Here is an 18,715-nt window from a genome sequence, read left to right as displayed (position 1 = left end):
TGATCACATGAGTAGAGAGTGTAGCACAGAGTGTAAGATGAAAATGTTCAATTGTTGAGTAGACCAGGAGAGTTGCTAACTTGACTTAAATTAAAATATAACATTGTATGATGATAGTGATCACTGTGTAATGTATTACTGCAAACATCTCTGGATTGTGTTTTGAGTAAAATGCTAATAAAATTCTGTTTAAAAAAAAAAGGAAAGTATTCAGGTCCGTACATTTTTTACTGAAACATATGTTAAAATATTTACTATTTAAGACCCATGCTTAAGTGCTGCACAACAGTAACTTTTCAATTCTTTGTCTCATTTCTAAGCCCACAAATAAAGTAATGCCCAATGCTGTCTCTTCCTGAACGCTCTATGTAAACAAGGACCTCGCATCACGCTTCTTGCGAGACACAGACTCCTTCGTACCACAACAGCAATTGTGCTTTTTTAAAGAGAAAACTAGGGCAGGTCATTATAACAATGTGTGCAGAAAAGCTGGAGACAAGAGAGCCAGCAGAGACGACAGGTCGAGCTTAATGCCACAGTGGTACCAGGAGAGGAAGGGAACTAAAGCCTTAGACTATGATTGTCTAAAAAGTGTTAGCAGAAGCGGGTCAGAGAAGAGCACTTCGTTTTTTCAGAGACTTCTTGTACCCCTTCCTTCGCCAACATGCCTGTGAGGGCTTCTACTGTATGTATCTCAGGGCTTATTTTAAAAGGTCATTAAATATGCTTCAAAATAAATCTTTATGAATACAGTACAAGACTGCAGATGAAGAAGATGCTCACTACGTCTCCATATCTGCACCAGTGGCGTAACGCAAAATGATGGTCCTCCTCTCCCCCACACAATGTAAGGACGGACCCTGGAGTCTCACCTATTATTACAGATATTCATTGGCCCTGGCCTGAACGGGGGACCATTGAAGGATTGAGGGGGCCCCTGAAGGGGTGAGGGTCGCTCTGTGCCGCAGGGGCTTGTGTTGCATCCCTGATTTGGCTAGGGTACATCTTTGTGGCTCTTGTACCAAATGGTCACAAAAAAACTAATGAAGTAAGCTTTTTGAGGCACACCTTTTTTAACATGGCTCATCTGCAAATCAAAAAAGAGTCTAATAAGCTCAATACATCCATAGTATGGTGTTGTCACGTTTGCACCTTTACTTTTTACATTTTACATTTAGAACAACTGAAAACACTTGCTTACCCGTAACTTCCGGCTTTGCTTCCTGACTAGCTTGCCATGTTGGATTACGTGGACAGCGTACTCGTTCATTGCCTTGTCTGCTTTATGCCGTAGCCAGTCTTCATAGCCCTAGAAAACCGTCAACGGAAATCAAAATGACCTTAATTTCATTTGTTTTTAATTCATTTCATTCGTTTTCAATATTGGTCATCGTGTCCTCTAAAACTAACAAAAACAATCTGATCACCTAAGAATCAAAAACTGTGTTTGTCAAAATGTACTACATATTAAAAGACATTTATATTTGTTTTGAGTGTGAAACTTTAGTAAAATCGTGGTGCACAAAGTGGAAATAATACTAGTTTCCAAAGTATGCCTGTGGCATCACTTCCTTAAGATGCCCTTCTTCTTCCGGATACATTTATTTAGCATATAAACCCAACGTTTCTCTATCTAACATTACACCAGCTTAAGCTTTCAATCCCTGCAAATAGATAACATGGCCCTTTGTGTTTTTAGATTTGTAGGTCTGGTATTAGTCAAGACCTTTTGTTTTTTTCCAAAAATGTATGTGCAATATGCATATTTAAAAGGGCTTTCAGTCAACTTTCTTTATCCATTAGTCTGTTGGTGTGTCACACATATTTTGCTTCTGCCAACTACAGAATACAGCATAGGGTGTCAGTCCACTTCAGCCACTGGGTAACTTCATTTTCAGTGGCTGCATTTTGCCCTTTCACAAGGAACAAACCAACACACAAGTAGTTCCCTCCAGGCCAGTGTTTTTTTTGTTTTAATGTATTACTTTGATGTTGCCAGTGGTTAAAGTCCGATTTGACAGCAGAACACTTTATACCAGATGGCAGCACAGGTCATTTTCACGCTTTACCAGTTTGTGTTTCCTGCCAATGCCGTTGTAAATTCCTTCTGAAAAAGTATTTTATCCGAGAAAGGACACTCCAAAAGGAATTTCACAGAATACCAGATTGTGTTCATTTGAAACGGTTCTTATTAATTTATTGAAAACTTCACTATTATACATTTGAATTGAAAATTGGACTGTTCTTCAGAACACGTTCATCCTGGACTCAGTTTTACCAATGGTTCTTTAATGAAAATTTATCAGGGAGAAAGCCTTTATTGTGGTTAGTCTCCAACACTTTTGTTATTCCTTCTTTCTTTCCTTCTTCGTTGCTTTCATTCCTCTTTCCTTTCTTTACCTTTTGCTTACATTCTTTCTTTCCATTTTCATTCCTCTTTATTTCCTTTTATTTTCCATGGCTTCTTTTCATTTTTTTCATTCCTTCTTTCCTCCCTTCTTGCTTTTCCTTTTATTCTTTCTTGCCTTTTTTGCGGGAACAGGGTCATGACTGATTTGCATATGGCTGGGTCCAAACTGGGGTGACGTGGTGAGCAAAATAACGATGGATTAAACCCAGCTCGGTGACTGAGGGTGAGTGTTTGAAAAGTTTCAACACTCCGTCCATCATTTTATTTTGTTTTGTGATGTTGCTTTGTGCGCCCTAAGTGGCAGGGGTACGCCCAGACGTGGGTCCCTTGCTCGCTGCGCCACTGGATTCAAGCTAGCCTGGCTGATGAAGGGTGATACCCAGAAACAGGTCCCAGGATTCTTGTTTCCTGTTCAGGGAGGACCTGGCCTAGCAGTTCGGCTGGACTGTTCCGATGGGGAACAGGGTCAAGACTGATCTGCATATGGCTGGGTCCAAACTGGGGTGATGTGGCGAGCAAAATAACGATGAATTAAACCCAGATCTGTGTCTGGGGGTGAGTGTTTGAAAAGTTTCAACACTCCGTCTATCATTTTATTTTGTTTTGTGATGTTGCTTCATATCCGAGTCTCCATTACAAAAATATTTTTTTTGATTTTTGGAGACACACAGATGCAGTGTATTTGTCATTACAGACTGTCCAGTTTTCCCGATATAGGTCTCAACTGCTTAATTAAAAAAAAAAAAAAAAAAAAAAAACCTGTGGAGGAGCCCAAAGTTTATCGCAAGAACCCAGGGTGGTTGCCACATAAGGCTACTTAGTTCTGATTCGACTTCACCTCTCTTTCTTACACCAACCTCCACTTCCTCTCAGACTCACACATTCAGGTTCTTTGTCATCTCTGCTTTTTCCCATTGGCACTGTCTTCCTATCTTTTGCACTTTTTTGCCTTTCTCTCTCTTGGTGTGTGTCAAACTCTGATGATGAAAAACAAGTCCCAGTCCACCTAACATGAGTGCAGCTTCCCATCACCTGCAGCCACGTAGTATCACCGATACAATCTTTGTCACTCTTAAACACATTTAGCTCTTTTTCTGTGCACCCTCTTTTCGTTTATCGAGACATACTCTGGGCTACATCGTGGATGTTAGGTAATCTCACAAATAGCCTTTCAACCTCTATTTCACCACAGAATCACACACTCATACACATTGTATTTCCCAAGAATCCATTGTGTACTCCTTTACATGGCCCTTTTCTTCTACATATTTAATTACCATTTATATAGGGCCATTCGCTTCTGATGGATAGAAAAAACACGAATGCTCATCTGACACCTAGTGAAAGCAAACCTCTTTCCATGTTTGTCTAAAGGAGATTGGAAGTGCTGCTAGCTATATGACTCGCATGAAATGAGGATTTAACTTCTGATACAAATACATAAGTGTGTGTGTGTGTGTGCAGCACAACCTTGTCCCTGACATCTTATGAATTCGTGTTCTGGAGCCAAGACATAGATGACTGACTATTCAGAGTGATTCAATATCTTCAAGAACACCACCTTCAGTGACAATGCATCTAGGTATTTTTTATGCATGGTTTAAAATAAGGGCTTATGAGTCCATTCAAATCTGTGTTAAGATCCCAAATTGTAGCCATTTATTTTAGCTCGTTATAGTAAATATTTTAGTTTGTCTATACAGGCATTTCAAAACCTTTAAACACAGTTCTCTGTTGCACGATTTTTCACACTGCAAAGAGAAATCCCTCAATCTATATGACCATGCCAATGATGAAAAGTGTAGCCTGTTGGGATCCTTAGCCAACAGCCAACAGGTGGCTGCTTCTCATGAGGTGTCTCCTATGTTCTTCTACATTACACACATCTATGAAGCTTTACATTATTAGCACCCTCTATGAACCAGGTGGAACTAGTCAGACACCCTTAGCTAAATTGTTAAAATCTAAATGGTGCTTTCCACTGTGAAAATGTAGCACGCAAGGTGTTGAAACGAGGGGTTCATTGTTTTGTTTAATCCTGACAACACAATTAATGAGCGATAAAGAAGGATATGAAATGTTTCCGGGGGTTTTACCTGGTTTTATCAGTACGACTAGTAAGGTATCATTGCTGAAGGAAGGCAACGGTTTGTAAACATTCTTCAAACAGCTGTGAAATATATGGAGCCAAGATATCGGAAACATCTTTATAAAATTCTATTGATAGGCTACCCAGCCGAGGTGCTTTGCCCAATGGGAAGCATTTAATTGCCATAGTTTTCTCTTCCAACATGATAGGCCGGTTCAGGTATCTGTGCCTTGGGTCATCCATCCATGCCAGAGGAATATCATTTAAGTAACCTGCTAGCCGCACACAGGTAAAGAAGGACTAGCCTTCTTGGGGGGTCCTTAAATAGCCCCCTACCAGTCTGCGGCGGCTGGAACCGGCCCACAGCGAACGCCGGCCGCACGACATGCCCCCGCTGGACTGATTTCCACCCCAACGCCTCGCGAGGGCGGAAACCCGGCCGACCCCAATGCCATCCCGGCGAGACTGTAGGCGAAATGGGAAAAGGGGGAGTGCCCCAGGGTCTTGAAGGCCACGACTCCTAACGGGCCGCGCCCCCCCCCCCACTTCAGTGCAGGCGCTTTTCCCTAGGATCCGAGGCCTCCAAAACGGCCCACACTCCCCCCGCCAGGAATACACAAGGCGACAAGCTTTTATCGTTGGAAGAGGTTATTTTTTTTTTAAAGACATATTTCAAAACATCTCATAACTTCAACGAGCCAAAAATTTCAATAGCAAGTATAGCAAGGTTAATCACATAAGAAAACAATTGTATTTACATGTTAACGAGAAATTCTTGTGACTATAAATCAATCTGACAGGATCCTTCCTGTCCTGAACCACCATTTGGACCACACAGGTGACCCATGTCTCACCTGTATCCGTAGGAGGGACGGTTACCCTGACTACACAGTACCTTGTCCTCAAGTTTCAGGTTCCGCCCCCCCTCCAAACACCAATCAGCCCTGGGGTGTAATGAGGGGATCCAAGAGCTGGAGCCCCATGTTCTCCCCCAGCGATCTGAGGTCTCTTACCCCCTGATCTGTTGTGTACATCCGCTGGTTGGCTCAGAACTTCAGGATCCTATCCCAGATGTCCTCCTGGGGCCCCACCTTGGGGACCCCCTCCTATTGTTTCTAGTCACATTTATATCTCAATTTCTGCCACAAGGGCGACCAGAGCCCAAAAGGTCCTTCGCCCTACCCCCCCAAAAAGAGGCTGCGGGCAAACCCCCACATGTCACAGATAAATTGATCGGTTCCCTCATCAGATAAATGTACCTGGTCCTTGTAAAACATGTGGGCGCCCTTCAACAGTTTGTGGGGGATGTTCCATAGGCGCCCCGGGCCTGGGCAGAGTTTTGCCATCTCGGCATTAAGCCGGCGAACTAACACATTGATGGTCCGAGATCTTATCCCTGCCACCCACTTCCGACGTGGTACCATGTGTGACCAGGCGAATGCTGCCCTTGGGAATTGCTTTGCCACTCTTGTGATTTCAAGGAATACTGTCTCCCTAAGGGCCTTTCGGCCTAAACACACTAAATCGTTGCCCCCGAAGTGAATGATGATTAAATCCGGAGACTGCAGTCCCCCACATCCTCTCGCCATATCGACCAAATGTTGTAGCTGCGTGATGCCTCCTCCACCAATGCCGCACCACCGAAATGCCACGCTGTCCATGTCTGCCGGCTTCGACCCACAGAGCTGTTGCAACCGGTACGCGCCCGACGAACAAATGAATGCCCCAAAACCCAGACTACTCGCTGAGACATTTGACTGAAAGAAAAGAAACATGCGCGTGAGACATCACCACCAAGCAACCCGTCCACCGTTACACCAAATCTGGCCTGATGTAACGCTTGTAACACTCTGACGACCTTCGACCTATGTTTTTTAACGCAGCTGCAGGAAGGCCTGCTGCCGCCGCTGCCGTGGGCGCCCCAATTCTAAATGAATGGGATGAGTACCCTTTGTGATCCACACCAATTGCCTTTAGGGTCAACTTAAAGACTTCAGAGAACTGGTAGCGCGATAGGCAGTCTCCACTGGGGTGAATGAACAAGGCCGGAGAGCCCGTTGTAGGGCGGACTGCAAGATAACTGTTTGTAAGTGACACAGGGCATAAGGGGAACCAGGCGCTGCACAGAGCGTGATTCGCGTTCCTTTTTTAAGCTGGTCGGTCTTTGATTTGCGCAATGTTATGGATAGCGACCCGGTGCATACCATCACGTCTCTCTGCTGCAAACCCCCCATGTGATCACCCTTGGAAGAGCCCACCAACTCGCTGATGCGAAAAGCCCCATAAAAAGCCAAAGTGAATGCCACGGCGAATAATGCCGCCTCGGCCGGAGAAGGGCAGACGTCGTGGAGTGCCCTCAAAATCCTTTCCAACAAAGGGGTAGTGACGGGACGCCTGGCATCAAAGTTACCTGGGGATCCCTTGGCCCACCCCAACAGGGCCTGTCTAATAATAAATGTATTCAGAGGCCTCTCCAAATTACGTATTTTTGCGAAAAAACGTATCGCCGCCAAGTGGGCCTTCGCACATGACACAGGACGCCCTATGCTTCGTAAGTGTTGTATGAACACCCCAACTGCAGACTCAGAGAATGTATCTGCAATAAGCCGCGACCGCAAAAATCGCCTGTAAAGGAAAAAACTGTTCTCATAAGCTGCTTTTGTGCGAGGAGTCAGGGAGGGTGGGGCACCAATCTTCCACAGAGATTCTGGGAACTCCGTCATCTTCTCCATCGCCTGAGGGTGATACCGCATAAAATCCTGCATTAATGATCGAGACAATGCGTCAGCTGCGTTGTTATGAACCCCGGGCACGTGTTTTGCCTTGAACGTAATGTTGTACTTAAAACAAGCTAGAACTAGATGTTTTAACAGTCGCAAGACCAAAGGGCATGAAGCCCCTTGGCAGTTGATAACTTCCACCACCACCATGTTATCGGACCAGAAAATGACCACCCTGTTCCTTAATTCCTTTGCCCAGATGTTAACAGCGACCACAATTGGGAATAGTTCTAGGAAAGCTATATTCTTGGTCCACCCCCAACTGACCCAATCTCCAGGCCAATCTGCCCTACACAACAGTGAGCCCAGAATTGCCCCGAAACCTATGCTACCCGCTGAGTCAGTATATAGGCCCAGCGTGGGGCTGGATATCGCTTTTTGTGGCCATATGACAGACCCATTGAATGTCCTTAGAAACAGATCCCACAACCTTAGGTCATCCCTTCGCTAGACAGCCGAGTGTGGTGGTGTCTTTATTTCAGTCCCGCCATTGAGCGAGCTATTGACCTGGAAAACGGGCAGCCCATGGGGATGATCCTCAGAGCAAAATTCAGCTGACCCACAAGTACTTGTAGCTGGTGCAGGGTCACCTTTTCTTGAGCCAGAATAGCCCTAATGGACTCTTTGAAGGCCAGCAACTTATCCAAAGGTAAGCGACACTCCCCTGCCATGGAGTCAATTTCAATCCCTAGAAAAGTGATGCAAGTAGAAGGGCCGATGGTTTTTTCGGGTGCCAAAGGGACACCGAATTCTTCAAACAAAGCGATTAATGCTCAGAGGGCCCACCGGCACCTGTCAGAATTAGGGGGGCCCAGAATCAGGAAGTCATCCAAGTAATGGATGACCTCGCGGTGCCCAGTAGGCTGCGAGAACACCCACTGAAGAAAGGAGCTGAATTGTTCAAAATAACTGCATGATATACTACATCCCATGGGCATGCATTGATCGAAATAATATTCCCCCCGGAATTGAAAACCCAACAGGTGGTAGTCATCAGGGTGAACTGGAAGCAGACGGAAGGCAGACTCAATGTCGGTTTTCGCTAACAGAGACCCCCGACCCAACGCCCTAACTTTATCTACTGCATTATCCACTGACGCATAACGGACCAAGCAGAGCTGAGGATCAATGGCGTCGTTGACTGATGATCCCTTAGGGGCCGATAAATTGTGAATCAGTCTGAACTGTCCTGGTTCTTTTTTAGGCACCCCTCCCAACGGGGAACACACAAAACCCGATAGCGGTGGGCACCTAAACGGGCCGGCAAGCTTGCCCAGGGCCCTTTCTTTCTCCAGCTTCCTGGCTACTACTGCAGTGTTCTGTGAAGCAGATATCAGGTTCTTATAGTGATTCACAGGAGAAACATTAGGGGCGGGTATCCTGAAGCCAAAGGAGAATCCGTTAAGAAGTACTGATGTTGAATCCAAAGAAGGGTAAGCCTGCAACCAAGGGCGTACCGCTTCTAACCTAATCGGGGAGGGCAGCGGGGGATCAATTTGATGGTTTACTGGGGTCCCGACCCCGCTCTTTTGATTTCTTGATACACTTTGATTCAGGGTGGGAGGGGTGTCCGCAAAAGGAAAAATTATGTCTGAATTTGCATGTTCCTGCGGGGCGTGAACACGTCTTTCTGTTGAATGCCCAGCACGACCCTTTCTTCTCACCGGACAACTGAGTCCGAAAGGGCTGCCTCCCTGGGTCCTTGTTGTTAACGCATTCGAGCCACACATTTACCTCTGTTTGATCCCACCCCATGGAAGGATCCTCTACCTTTGCCCAACGAAAATCTCTATCGTATTCCAACCAGGCCAGCCCCCCATAAGTGTGGTGGGCTTTCAATATTTTATTAGCATAATAAATCAAAGAGGTGCCCAATTCTGTTTTTTTCTCTAAAAGGATTGACATAAAAACGTTAAAACCAAATAGCCAATTTGTGATGTTCTCCTCTATTTTGGGCTTCCTTTCTACGTAGGAGGATGACTTAGGTTCTTTCTCCTTCACTTCAATCTCCCTTCTTTTTGCCCTTATTAATGAAAAGATGTCCACAAAGTCCCCCTTCCAAATTTTTTCCCTCACTTCCATGCTAACGTGAGCTGCCAGCTTACCTGGTCTGGATAGTAACAAATCTGTCGCTCCTTCCTTATTAAGGATATCCGGACCTGGAAGCTTGCTCGAGCTGGGCAAGGCGGTTTGAACCAAAGGGGGTGAGGTGAGACAAGTGCTCGGTGCTGGGGCGACACTCGGCCTACTATTTGAGGCCTGCAAAGGGATTGAAGAGTGCGCTGCCACTAGTGAGTCTACTTGGCGCTTTAAGTCTGCCACTGTATTCTGCCAAGAGTCATTCGCCCCACACGGTGTTGTGGGCGGTGGCACGGTGGTAGCAGGAGCACTAATTCCGGCCAATAACTTAGACAATTCCAATAGTGCCGATCTGGATGGATCCTGATCCTGTGCCTGGGGTTCGGGCAAGCGCACTGGCGGGGGACCCGCTGGTGCGGGAACAACTACACCCGGGAGAGGGGTGAGTGATGGCCCGGGCTGAGCTGGAGGAGCTAAGGCCGCCAAGGATTACGTATATCATCTAGGACCCCTTCTATACCCATGCCCGAAGGAGCCGTGGTGCCCGAGGTAAAAACGTGAGGCGCGGGGGTGGCACTGCGGGCAGGGCCGGGGTATCAGGCAAGATAATCTGTGCTGGCAGACTAACTGCTGCGGGGGCGTCGTAATGATAGTGGCCGGCACCTGCGCTTTGCCATTCCTTCTGCGCTTAACCAGGGGGAAAGCCGCGCTGGGGGCCACGTGGGACCGCTTTGGGCGGGCACCCCTATCTCTGTCCCCATCTTTTTTAGGACCCTCAATGACCCCACTGGTTTCCTCACTCCCCAATTTTCCCAAGACTAACCTCAGCAGCTGGGATATCTCTGGGTCGCGCTCATTCCCTTTTTGGGTGCTAGCCTTCTTAGGTGAACTGCTAGTATGGCTACTAAACCTGAGGGAAAATGTAAAAGACTATCTATCTATTAATATAACCCCACCCTTTTTTTTGGGGGGTGGGGGATGAACCTGAAACGAATCCAAAATACAAGACAGTCAAACACAAGGATCAATAAGATAACCCTTCACAAATGCTCTCAATTTTTGACAACCTCCTTAGGCATGTGTGTCACCCCACATAACTCAGGGACCTGAGGATGCAACTAATAAAGCCCCTTGGTATATCCGCTTTAGAGTTTTGCAGTTATTCAGATGCTCAGTTTCTAATAAAACACTGCCCCAGAATCAATGCGGCAGAGTCCCACACGGCAAAGTCCCACACAATGCCCAAATTAAAAAGGGGGGGGGGGGAGGACTTAAACCCCAAAAACGCCAAAAACTTGCTCTGTTCCTTTAAGACGCTAAAAAGGAAACAGCTGCGCGCTGCGTATGCTTGCCCCACCACACTATCGCTGCAATGCTACACCTCTGATCCTAGTAGCTTAATACACGAGGGCGCTCCTGCAAAAAACCCTCGGCGCACGTCGAGAAATATCATTTACGCGTTGCTGTACAAGGCACGGCAATCCCAAATATAAAGTAAACGAATGGGTTACCGTGGCCCCACAGACAAATCTTTAATTTAACTAAAATTGCGCCCCAACTGCCCAGGAACGACTCAGGTGGGCCACGAACCCACCACCTTCTCCCTACGCGATGCAGCAAGAAACAGCTTCGCGCCCAAGACCGGCCCACAGGAAAACAAGGGGTTGGGGGCCTGGGTTTATTTCCCCCAAGCCACTAACGAACAATGCGTCCCCGTGTACCCAGGCGACCTGCCTCGCAACACGCACTCGCCGTAGAAGGCAGACAGCACATCAACAAACTACAGCGCGCTATAAACCCCGACTGCTAAAACTCACCTCAAATGAAAGAAACTCCCGACCCGGTCCAAAAGCGGCGCCGCCTGAGTGGAACAGCCTCTAGCCTCCCTGACCAAAGACTCCAGGTGCCGGATTTGAAGAACAGGAATCAGGAAAATCGCGGGCTGCAGCACAGGTCCGGCCGCCGCACACAGGTAAAGAAGGACTAACCTTCTTGGGGGGGGGCCCTTAAATAGCCCCCCACCAGTCTGCGGCTGCCGGAACCGGCCTACAGCAAACGCCGGCCCCACGACATGCCCCCCACTGGACTGACTTCCGCCCCAACGCCTCGCGAGGGCAGAAACCCGGCCGACCCCAATGCATTCCCGGTGAGACTGTAGGCGAAATGGGAAAAGGGGGAGTGCCCCAGGGCCTTGGAGGCCCCGACTCCTAACGGGCCGCACCCCCCGCACTTCGGTGCGGGCGCTTTTCCCTTCTCTATCTAACATTACACCAGCTTAAGCTTTCAATCCCTGCAAATAGATAACATGGCCCTTTGCGTTTTTAGATTTGTAGGTCTGGTATTAGTCAAGACCTTTTGTTTTTTTCCAAAAATGTATGTGCAATATGCATATTTAAAAGGGCCTCCAGTCAACTTTCTTAAACCATTAGTCTGTTGGTGTGTCACACATATTTTGCTTCCGCCAACTACAGAATACAGCATGGGGTGTCAGTCCACTTCAGCCACTGGGTAACTTCATTTTCAGTGGCTGCATTTTGCCCTTTCACAAGGAACAAATCAACACACAAGTAGTTCCCTCCAGGCCAGTGTTTTTTTTGTTTTAATGTATTACTTTGATATTGCCAGTGGTTAAAGTCCGATTTGACAGCAGAACACTTTATACCAGATGGCAGCACAGGTCATTTTCACGCTTTACCAGTTCGTGTTTCCTGCCAATGCTGTTGTAAATTCCTTCTGAAAAAGTATTTTATCCGAGAAAGGACACTCCAAAAGGAATTTCACAAAATACCAGATTGTGTTCATTTGAAACGGTTCTTATTAATTTATTGAAAACTTCACTATTATACATTTGAATTGAAAAGTGGACAGTTCTTCAGAACACGTTCATCCTGGACTCAGTTTTACCAATGGTTCTTTAATGAAAATTTATCATGGAGAAAGCCTTTATTGTGTTTAGTCTCCAGCACTTTTGTTATTCCTTCTTTCTTTCCTTCTCCGTTGCTTTCATTCCTCTTTCCTTTCTTTACCTTTTGCTTACATTCTTTCTTTCCATTTTCATTCCTCTTTATTTCCTTTTATTTTCCATGGCTTCTTTTCATTTTTTTCATTCCTTCTTTCCTCCCTTCTTGCTTTTCCTTTTATTCTTTCTTGCCTTTCTTGCGGTTTTCTTTCTTTCTTTCCTTCTTTCTTTTCTTTCATTATTTCTCCCATTTCCTTTTTCCTTTCATTCTTTTGTTCCTTCTTTTTCATTTTTTCATTACTTTTTCCCTCCTTCCTTTCATTCCTTATTTCATGACTTCTTGCTTTCTTCATTTCCTATTTCCTTCTTTTAGTTTCTGTTTTTCTTTCATTCTTTCATTACTTCTTTCCGTCTTTCTTTTTTTCATTACTTCTGTCCCTTTACTTCATTTTGCCTTTCCTTCATTCTTGCTTTCTCTTGCCTTCTTCATATCTCTCGTTCATCCTTACTTTCTTTCATTCCTACTTTCTTGTTTTCCATCTTTCACTCCTTCTTTCCTTCATTGCCTTCTGTCTCTTTCCTTCCTTGTTGCTTTTTTCTCTCTCTTTTTCCTCTTCCTTTCAAACTTTCTTCAATTAATTCTGTCTTCCTATCTGTCTTTTTATCCTTCGTTTTTTCCTTCTCTATCTTGCCTTCTTTCTTCCTTTCCTGCTTTACTTTTTTGATTATACTAAAACAGTGACTTACAGAAACACTTCACTCATTTGGCTGTGGTTGTTTCATTCACATATTTCCCAAACCCACTTGAGCATGCATCGAGGGGAAACTCGTCACCCCACTTCAGCCATTGGCTGACTTTACTATGAGATAAGGAATGCTGGTCTTACACAGGGAAGATCTCCAAAGTAGTTCCCTAGTTCCCTTCAGTGCCCGGGAATGAAAACTAAGGGAATGTTTTTTTTTTTTTTTAAGACAAAAAAATATTTTTGCCTTTGGTCAATTTTTTTTAGATTGAAAAAACGTCTGGCAGCCTCTCAAACAATACAGTTTTGCAACAACTATGCAAGACAAAATAAGGATTGGTAAAAGGCTGGTGAACGACACCCGACCTATTGTCTTTGCCAACGCTTGTTAATTAGTGACTTCATTTCAGAGTCCAGCAATACAAAAGGATGATGGACGGAGTGTTGAAACTTTTCAAACACTCACCCCCAGTCACAGATCTGGGTTTAATCCATCGTTCTTTTGCTCACCATGCCACCCCAGTTTGGACCCAGCCATATGCAAATCAGTCTTGACCCTGTTCCCCCTGGGAACAGTCCAGCCCGAACCGCAAAGCCAGGTTTTATTTTATTTTGTGATGTTGCTTTGTGTGCCCTAAGTGGCAGGGGTATGCCCAGACGTGGGTCCCTTGCTCGCTGCGCCACTGGATTCAAGCTAGCCTGGCTGATGAATGGTGATACCCAGAAACCAGTCCCAGGATTCTTGTTTCCTGTTCAGGAAGTACCTGGCCTAGCAGTTCGGCTGGACTGTTCCGATGGGGAACAGGGTCAAGACTGATTTGCATATGGCTGGGTCTAAACTGGGGTGATGTGGCGAGCAAAATAACGATGGATTAAACCCAGATCTGTGTCTGGGGGTGAGTGTTTGAAAAGTTTCAACACTCCGTCCATCATTTTATTTTGTTTTGTGATGTTGCTTCATATCGGAGTCTCCATTACGAAAAAACTGTGCAGGAGCCCAAAGTTTATCTCGAGAACCCAGGGTGGTTACCACATAAGGCTACTTAGTTCTGATTCAACTTCACCTCTCTTTCTTACACCAACCTCCACTTCCTCTCAGACTCACACATTCGGGTTCTTTGTCACCTCTGCTTTTTCCCATTGGCACTGTCTTCCTATCTTTTGCACTTTTTTGCCTTTCTCTCTCTTGGTGTGTGTCAAACTCTGATGATGAAAAACAAGTCCCAGTCCACCTAACATGAGTGCAGCTTCACGTCACCTGCAGCCACGAGTATCACCAATACAATCTTTTTTCTGTGCACCCTGTTTTCGTTTATCGAGATACTCTGGGCTACATCGTGGATGTTAGGTAATCTCACAAATAGCCTTTCAACCTCTATTTCAACACAGAATCACATACTCATACACATTTTATTTCCCAAGAATCCATTGTGTACTCCTTTACATGGCCCTTTTCTTCTACATATTTAATTACCATTTAAATAGGGCCATTCGCTTCTGGTGGATAGAAAAAACACGAATGCTCATCTGACACCTAGTGAAAGCAAACCTCTTTCCATGTTTGTCTAAAGGAGATTGGAAGTGCTGCTAGCTGTAGGACTTGCATGAAATGAGGATTTAACTTCTGATACAAATACCTAAGTGTGTGTGTGTGTGTGTGCAGCACAACCTTGTCCCTGACATCTTATGAATTCGTGTTCTGGAGCCAAGACATAGATGACTGACTATTCAGAGTGATTCAATACCTTCAAGAACACCACCTTCAGTGACAATGCATCTAGGTATTTTTTATGCATGGTTTAAAATAAGGGCTTATGAGTCCATTCAAATCTGTGTTAAGATCCCAAATTGTAGCCATTTATTTTAGCTCGTTATAGTAAATATTTTAGTTTGTCTATACAGGCATTTCAAAACCTTTAAACACAGTTCTCTGTTGCACGATTTTTCACACTGCAAAGAGAAATCCCTCAATCTATATGAGCATGCCAATGATGAAAGGTGTAGCCTGTTGGAATCCTTAGCCAACAGCCAACAGGTGGCTGCTTCTCATGAGGTGTCTCCTATGTTCTTCTACATTACACACATCTATGAAGCTTTACATTATTAGCACCCTCTATGAACCAGGTGGAACTAGTCAGACACCCTTAGCTAAATTGTTAAAATCTAAATGGTGCTTTCCACTGTGAAAATGTAGCACGCAAGGTGTTGAAACAAGGGGTTCATTGTTTTGTTTAATCCTGACAACACAATTAATGAGCGATAAAGAAGGATATGAAATGTTTCCGGGGGTTTTACCTGGTTTTATCAGTACGACTAGTAAGGTATCATTGCTGAAGGAAGGCAACGGTTTGTAAACATTCTTCAAACAGCTGTGAAATATATGGAGCCAAGATATCGGAAACATCTTTATAAAATTCTATTGATAGGCTACCCAGCCGAGGTGCTTTGCCCAATGGGAAGCATTTAATTGCCATAGTTTTCTCCTCCAACATGATAGGCCGGTTCAGGTATCTGTGCCTTGGGTCATCCATCCATGCCAGAGGAATATCATTTAAGTAACCTGCTAGCCGCACACAGGTAAAGAAGGACTAGCCTTCTTGGGGGGTCCTTAAATAGCCCCCTACCAGTCTGCGGCGACTGGAACCGGCCCACAGCGAACGCCGGCCGCACGACATGCCCCCGCTGGACTGATTTCCACCCCAACGCCTCGCGAGGGCGGAAACCCGGCCGACCCCAATGCCATCCCGGCGAGACTGTAGGCGAAATGGGAAAAGGGGGAGTGCCCCAGGGTCTTGAAGGCCACGACTCCTAACGGGCCGCGCCCCCCCCCACTTCAGTGCAGGCGCTTTTCCCTAGGATCCGAGGCCTCCAAAACGGCCCACACTCCCCCCGCCAGGAATACACAAGGCGACAAGCTTTTATCGTTGGAAGAGGTTATTTTATTTTTAAAGACATATTTCAAAACATCTCATAACTTCAACAAGCCAAAAATTTCAATAGCAAGTATAGCAAGGTTAATCACATAAGAAAACAATTGTATTTACATGTTAACGAGAAATTCTTGTGACTATAAATCAATCTGACAGGATCCCTTCCTGTCCTGAACCACCATTTGGAACACACAGGTGACCCATGTCTCACCTGTATCCGTAGGAGGGACGGTTACCCTGACTACACAGTACCTTGTCCTCAAGTTTCAGGTTCCGCCCCCCCTCCAAACACCAATCAGCCCTGGGGTGTAATGAGGGGATCCAAGAGCTGGAGCCCCATGTTCTCCCCCAGCGATCTGAGGTCTCTTACCCCCTGATCTGTTGTGTACATCCGCTGGTTGGCTCAGAACTTCAGGATCCTATCCCAGATGTCCTCCTGGGGCCCCACCTTGGGGACCCCCTCCTATTGTTTCTAGTCACATTTATATCTCAATTTCTGCCACAAGGGCGACCAGAGCCCAAAAGGTCCTTCGCCCTACCCCCCCAAAAAGAGGCTGCGGGCAAACCCCCACATGTCACAGATAAATTGATCGGTTCCCTCATCAGATAAATGTACCTGGTCCTTGTAAAACATGTGGGCGCCCTTCAACAGTTTGTGGGGGATGTTCCATAGGCGCCCCGGGCCTGGGCAGAGTTTTGCCATCTCGGCATTAAGCCGGCGAACTAACACATTGATGGTCCGAGATCTTATCCCTGCCACCCACTTCCGACGTGGTACCATGTGTGACCAGGCGAATGCTGCCCTTGGGAATTGCTTTGCCACTCTTGTGATTTCAAGGAATACTGTCTCCCTAAGGGCCTTTCGGCCTAAACACACTAAATCGTTGCCCCCGAAGTGAATGATGATTAAATCCGGAGACTGCAGTCCCCCACATCCTCTCGCCATATCGACCAAATGTTGTAGCTGCGTGATGCCTCCTCCACCAATGCCGCACCACCGAAATGCCACGCTGTCCATGTCTGCCGGCTTCGACCCACAGAGCTGTTGCAACCGGTACGCGCCCGACGAACAAATGAATGCCCCAAAACCCAGACTACTCGCTGAGACATTTGACTGAAAGAAAAGAAACATGCGCGTGAGACATCACCACCAAGCAACCCGTCCACCGTTACACCAAATCTGGCCTGATGTAACGCTTGTAACACTCTGACGACCATCGACCTATGTTTTTTAACGCAGCTGCAGGAAGGCCTGCTGCCGCCGCTGCCGTGGGCGCCCCAATTCTAAATGAATGGGATGAGTACCCTTTGTGATCCACACCAATTGCCTTTAGGGTCAACTTAAAGACTTCAGAGAACTGGTAGCGCGATAGGCAGTCTCCACTGGGGTGAATGAACAAGGTCGGAGAGCCCGTTGTAGGGCGGACTGCAAGATAACTGTTTGTAAGTGACACAGGGCATAAGGGGAACCAGGCGCTGCACAGAGCGTGATGCGCGTTCCTTTTTTAAGCTGGTCGGTCTTTGATTTGCGCAATGTTATGGATAGCGACCCGGTGCATACCATCACGTCTCTCTGCTGCAAACCCCCCAAGTGATCACCCTTGGAAGAGCCCACCAACTCGCTGATGCGAAAAGCCCCGTAAAAAGCCAAAGTGAATGCCACGGCGAATAATGCCGCCTCGGCCGGAGAAGGGCAGACGTCGTGGAGTGCCCTCAAAATCCTTTCCAACAAAGGGGTAGTGACGGGACGCCTGGCATCAAAGTTACCTGGGGATCCCTTGGCCCACCCCAACAGGGCCTGTCTAATAATAAATGTATTCAGAGGCCTCTCCAAATTACGTATTTTTGTGAAAAAACGTATCGCCGCCAAGTGGGCCTTCGCGCATGACACAGGACGCCCTATGCTTCGTAAGTGTTGTATGAACACCCCAACTGCAGACTCAGAGAATGTATCTGCAATAAGCCGCGACCGCAAAAATCGCCTGTAAAGGAAAAAACTGTTCTCATAAGCTGCTTTTGTGCGAGGAGTCAGGGAGGGTGGGGCACCAATCTTCCACAGAGATTCTGGGAACTCCGTCATCTTCTCCATCGCCTGAGGGTGATACCGCATAAAATCCTGCATTAATGATCGAGACAATGCGTCAGCTGCGTTGTTATGAACCCCGGGCATGTGTTTTGCCTTGAACGTAATGTTGTACTTAAAACAAGCTAGAACTAGATGTTTTAACAGGCGCAAGACCAAAGGGCATGAAGCCCCTTGGCAGTTGATAACTTCCACCACCACCATGTTATCGGACCAGAAAATGACCACCCTGTTCCTTAATTCCTTTGCCCAGATGTTAACAGCGACCACAATTGGGAATAGTTCTAGGAAAGCTATATTCTTGGTCCACCCCCAACTGACCCAATCTCCAGGCCAATCTGCCCTACACAACAGTGAGCCCAGAATTGCCCCGAAACCTATGCTACCCGCTGAGTCAGTATATAGGCCCAGCGTGGGGCTGGATATCGATTTTTGTGGCCATATGACAGACCCATTGAATGTCCTTAGAAACAGATCCCACAACCTTAGGTCATCCCTTCGCTAGACAGCCGAGTGTGGTGGTGTCTTTCTTTCAGTCCCGCCATTGAGCGAGCTATTGACTTGGAAAACGGGCAGCCCATGGGGATGATCCTCAGAGCAAAATTCAGCTGACCCACAAGTACTTGTAGCTGGTGCAGGGTC

At 46.3% G+C, this 18,715-nt stretch overlaps 1 protein-coding gene across 3 annotated transcripts in view; it reads right to left on the bottom strand.

Moving 5' to 3' along the window:
- Positions 1–18,715, bottom strand: part of ATP11A (ATPase phospholipid transporting 11A) — a 661,076-nt gene that overhangs the window by 289,524 nt on the left and 352,837 nt on the right. For all 3 annotated transcript variants that reach the window (XM_069205024.1, XM_069205022.1, XM_069205021.1), the window contains exon 5: positions 1,202–1,309. In XM_069205024.1, coding sequence (XP_069061125.1) covers positions 1,202–1,309 — 108 coding nt within the window. The remainder of the gene's footprint in view (positions 1–1,201; positions 1,310–18,715) is intronic.

This window comes from Pleurodeles waltl, chromosome 8, assembly GCF_031143425.1.
Source record: "Pleurodeles waltl isolate 20211129_DDA chromosome 8, aPleWal1.hap1.20221129, whole genome shotgun sequence".
Lineage (NCBI taxonomy): Eukaryota > Metazoa > Chordata > Amphibia > Caudata > Salamandridae > Pleurodeles > Pleurodeles waltl.
This window is presented reverse-complemented; position numbering and strand designations above follow the sequence as displayed.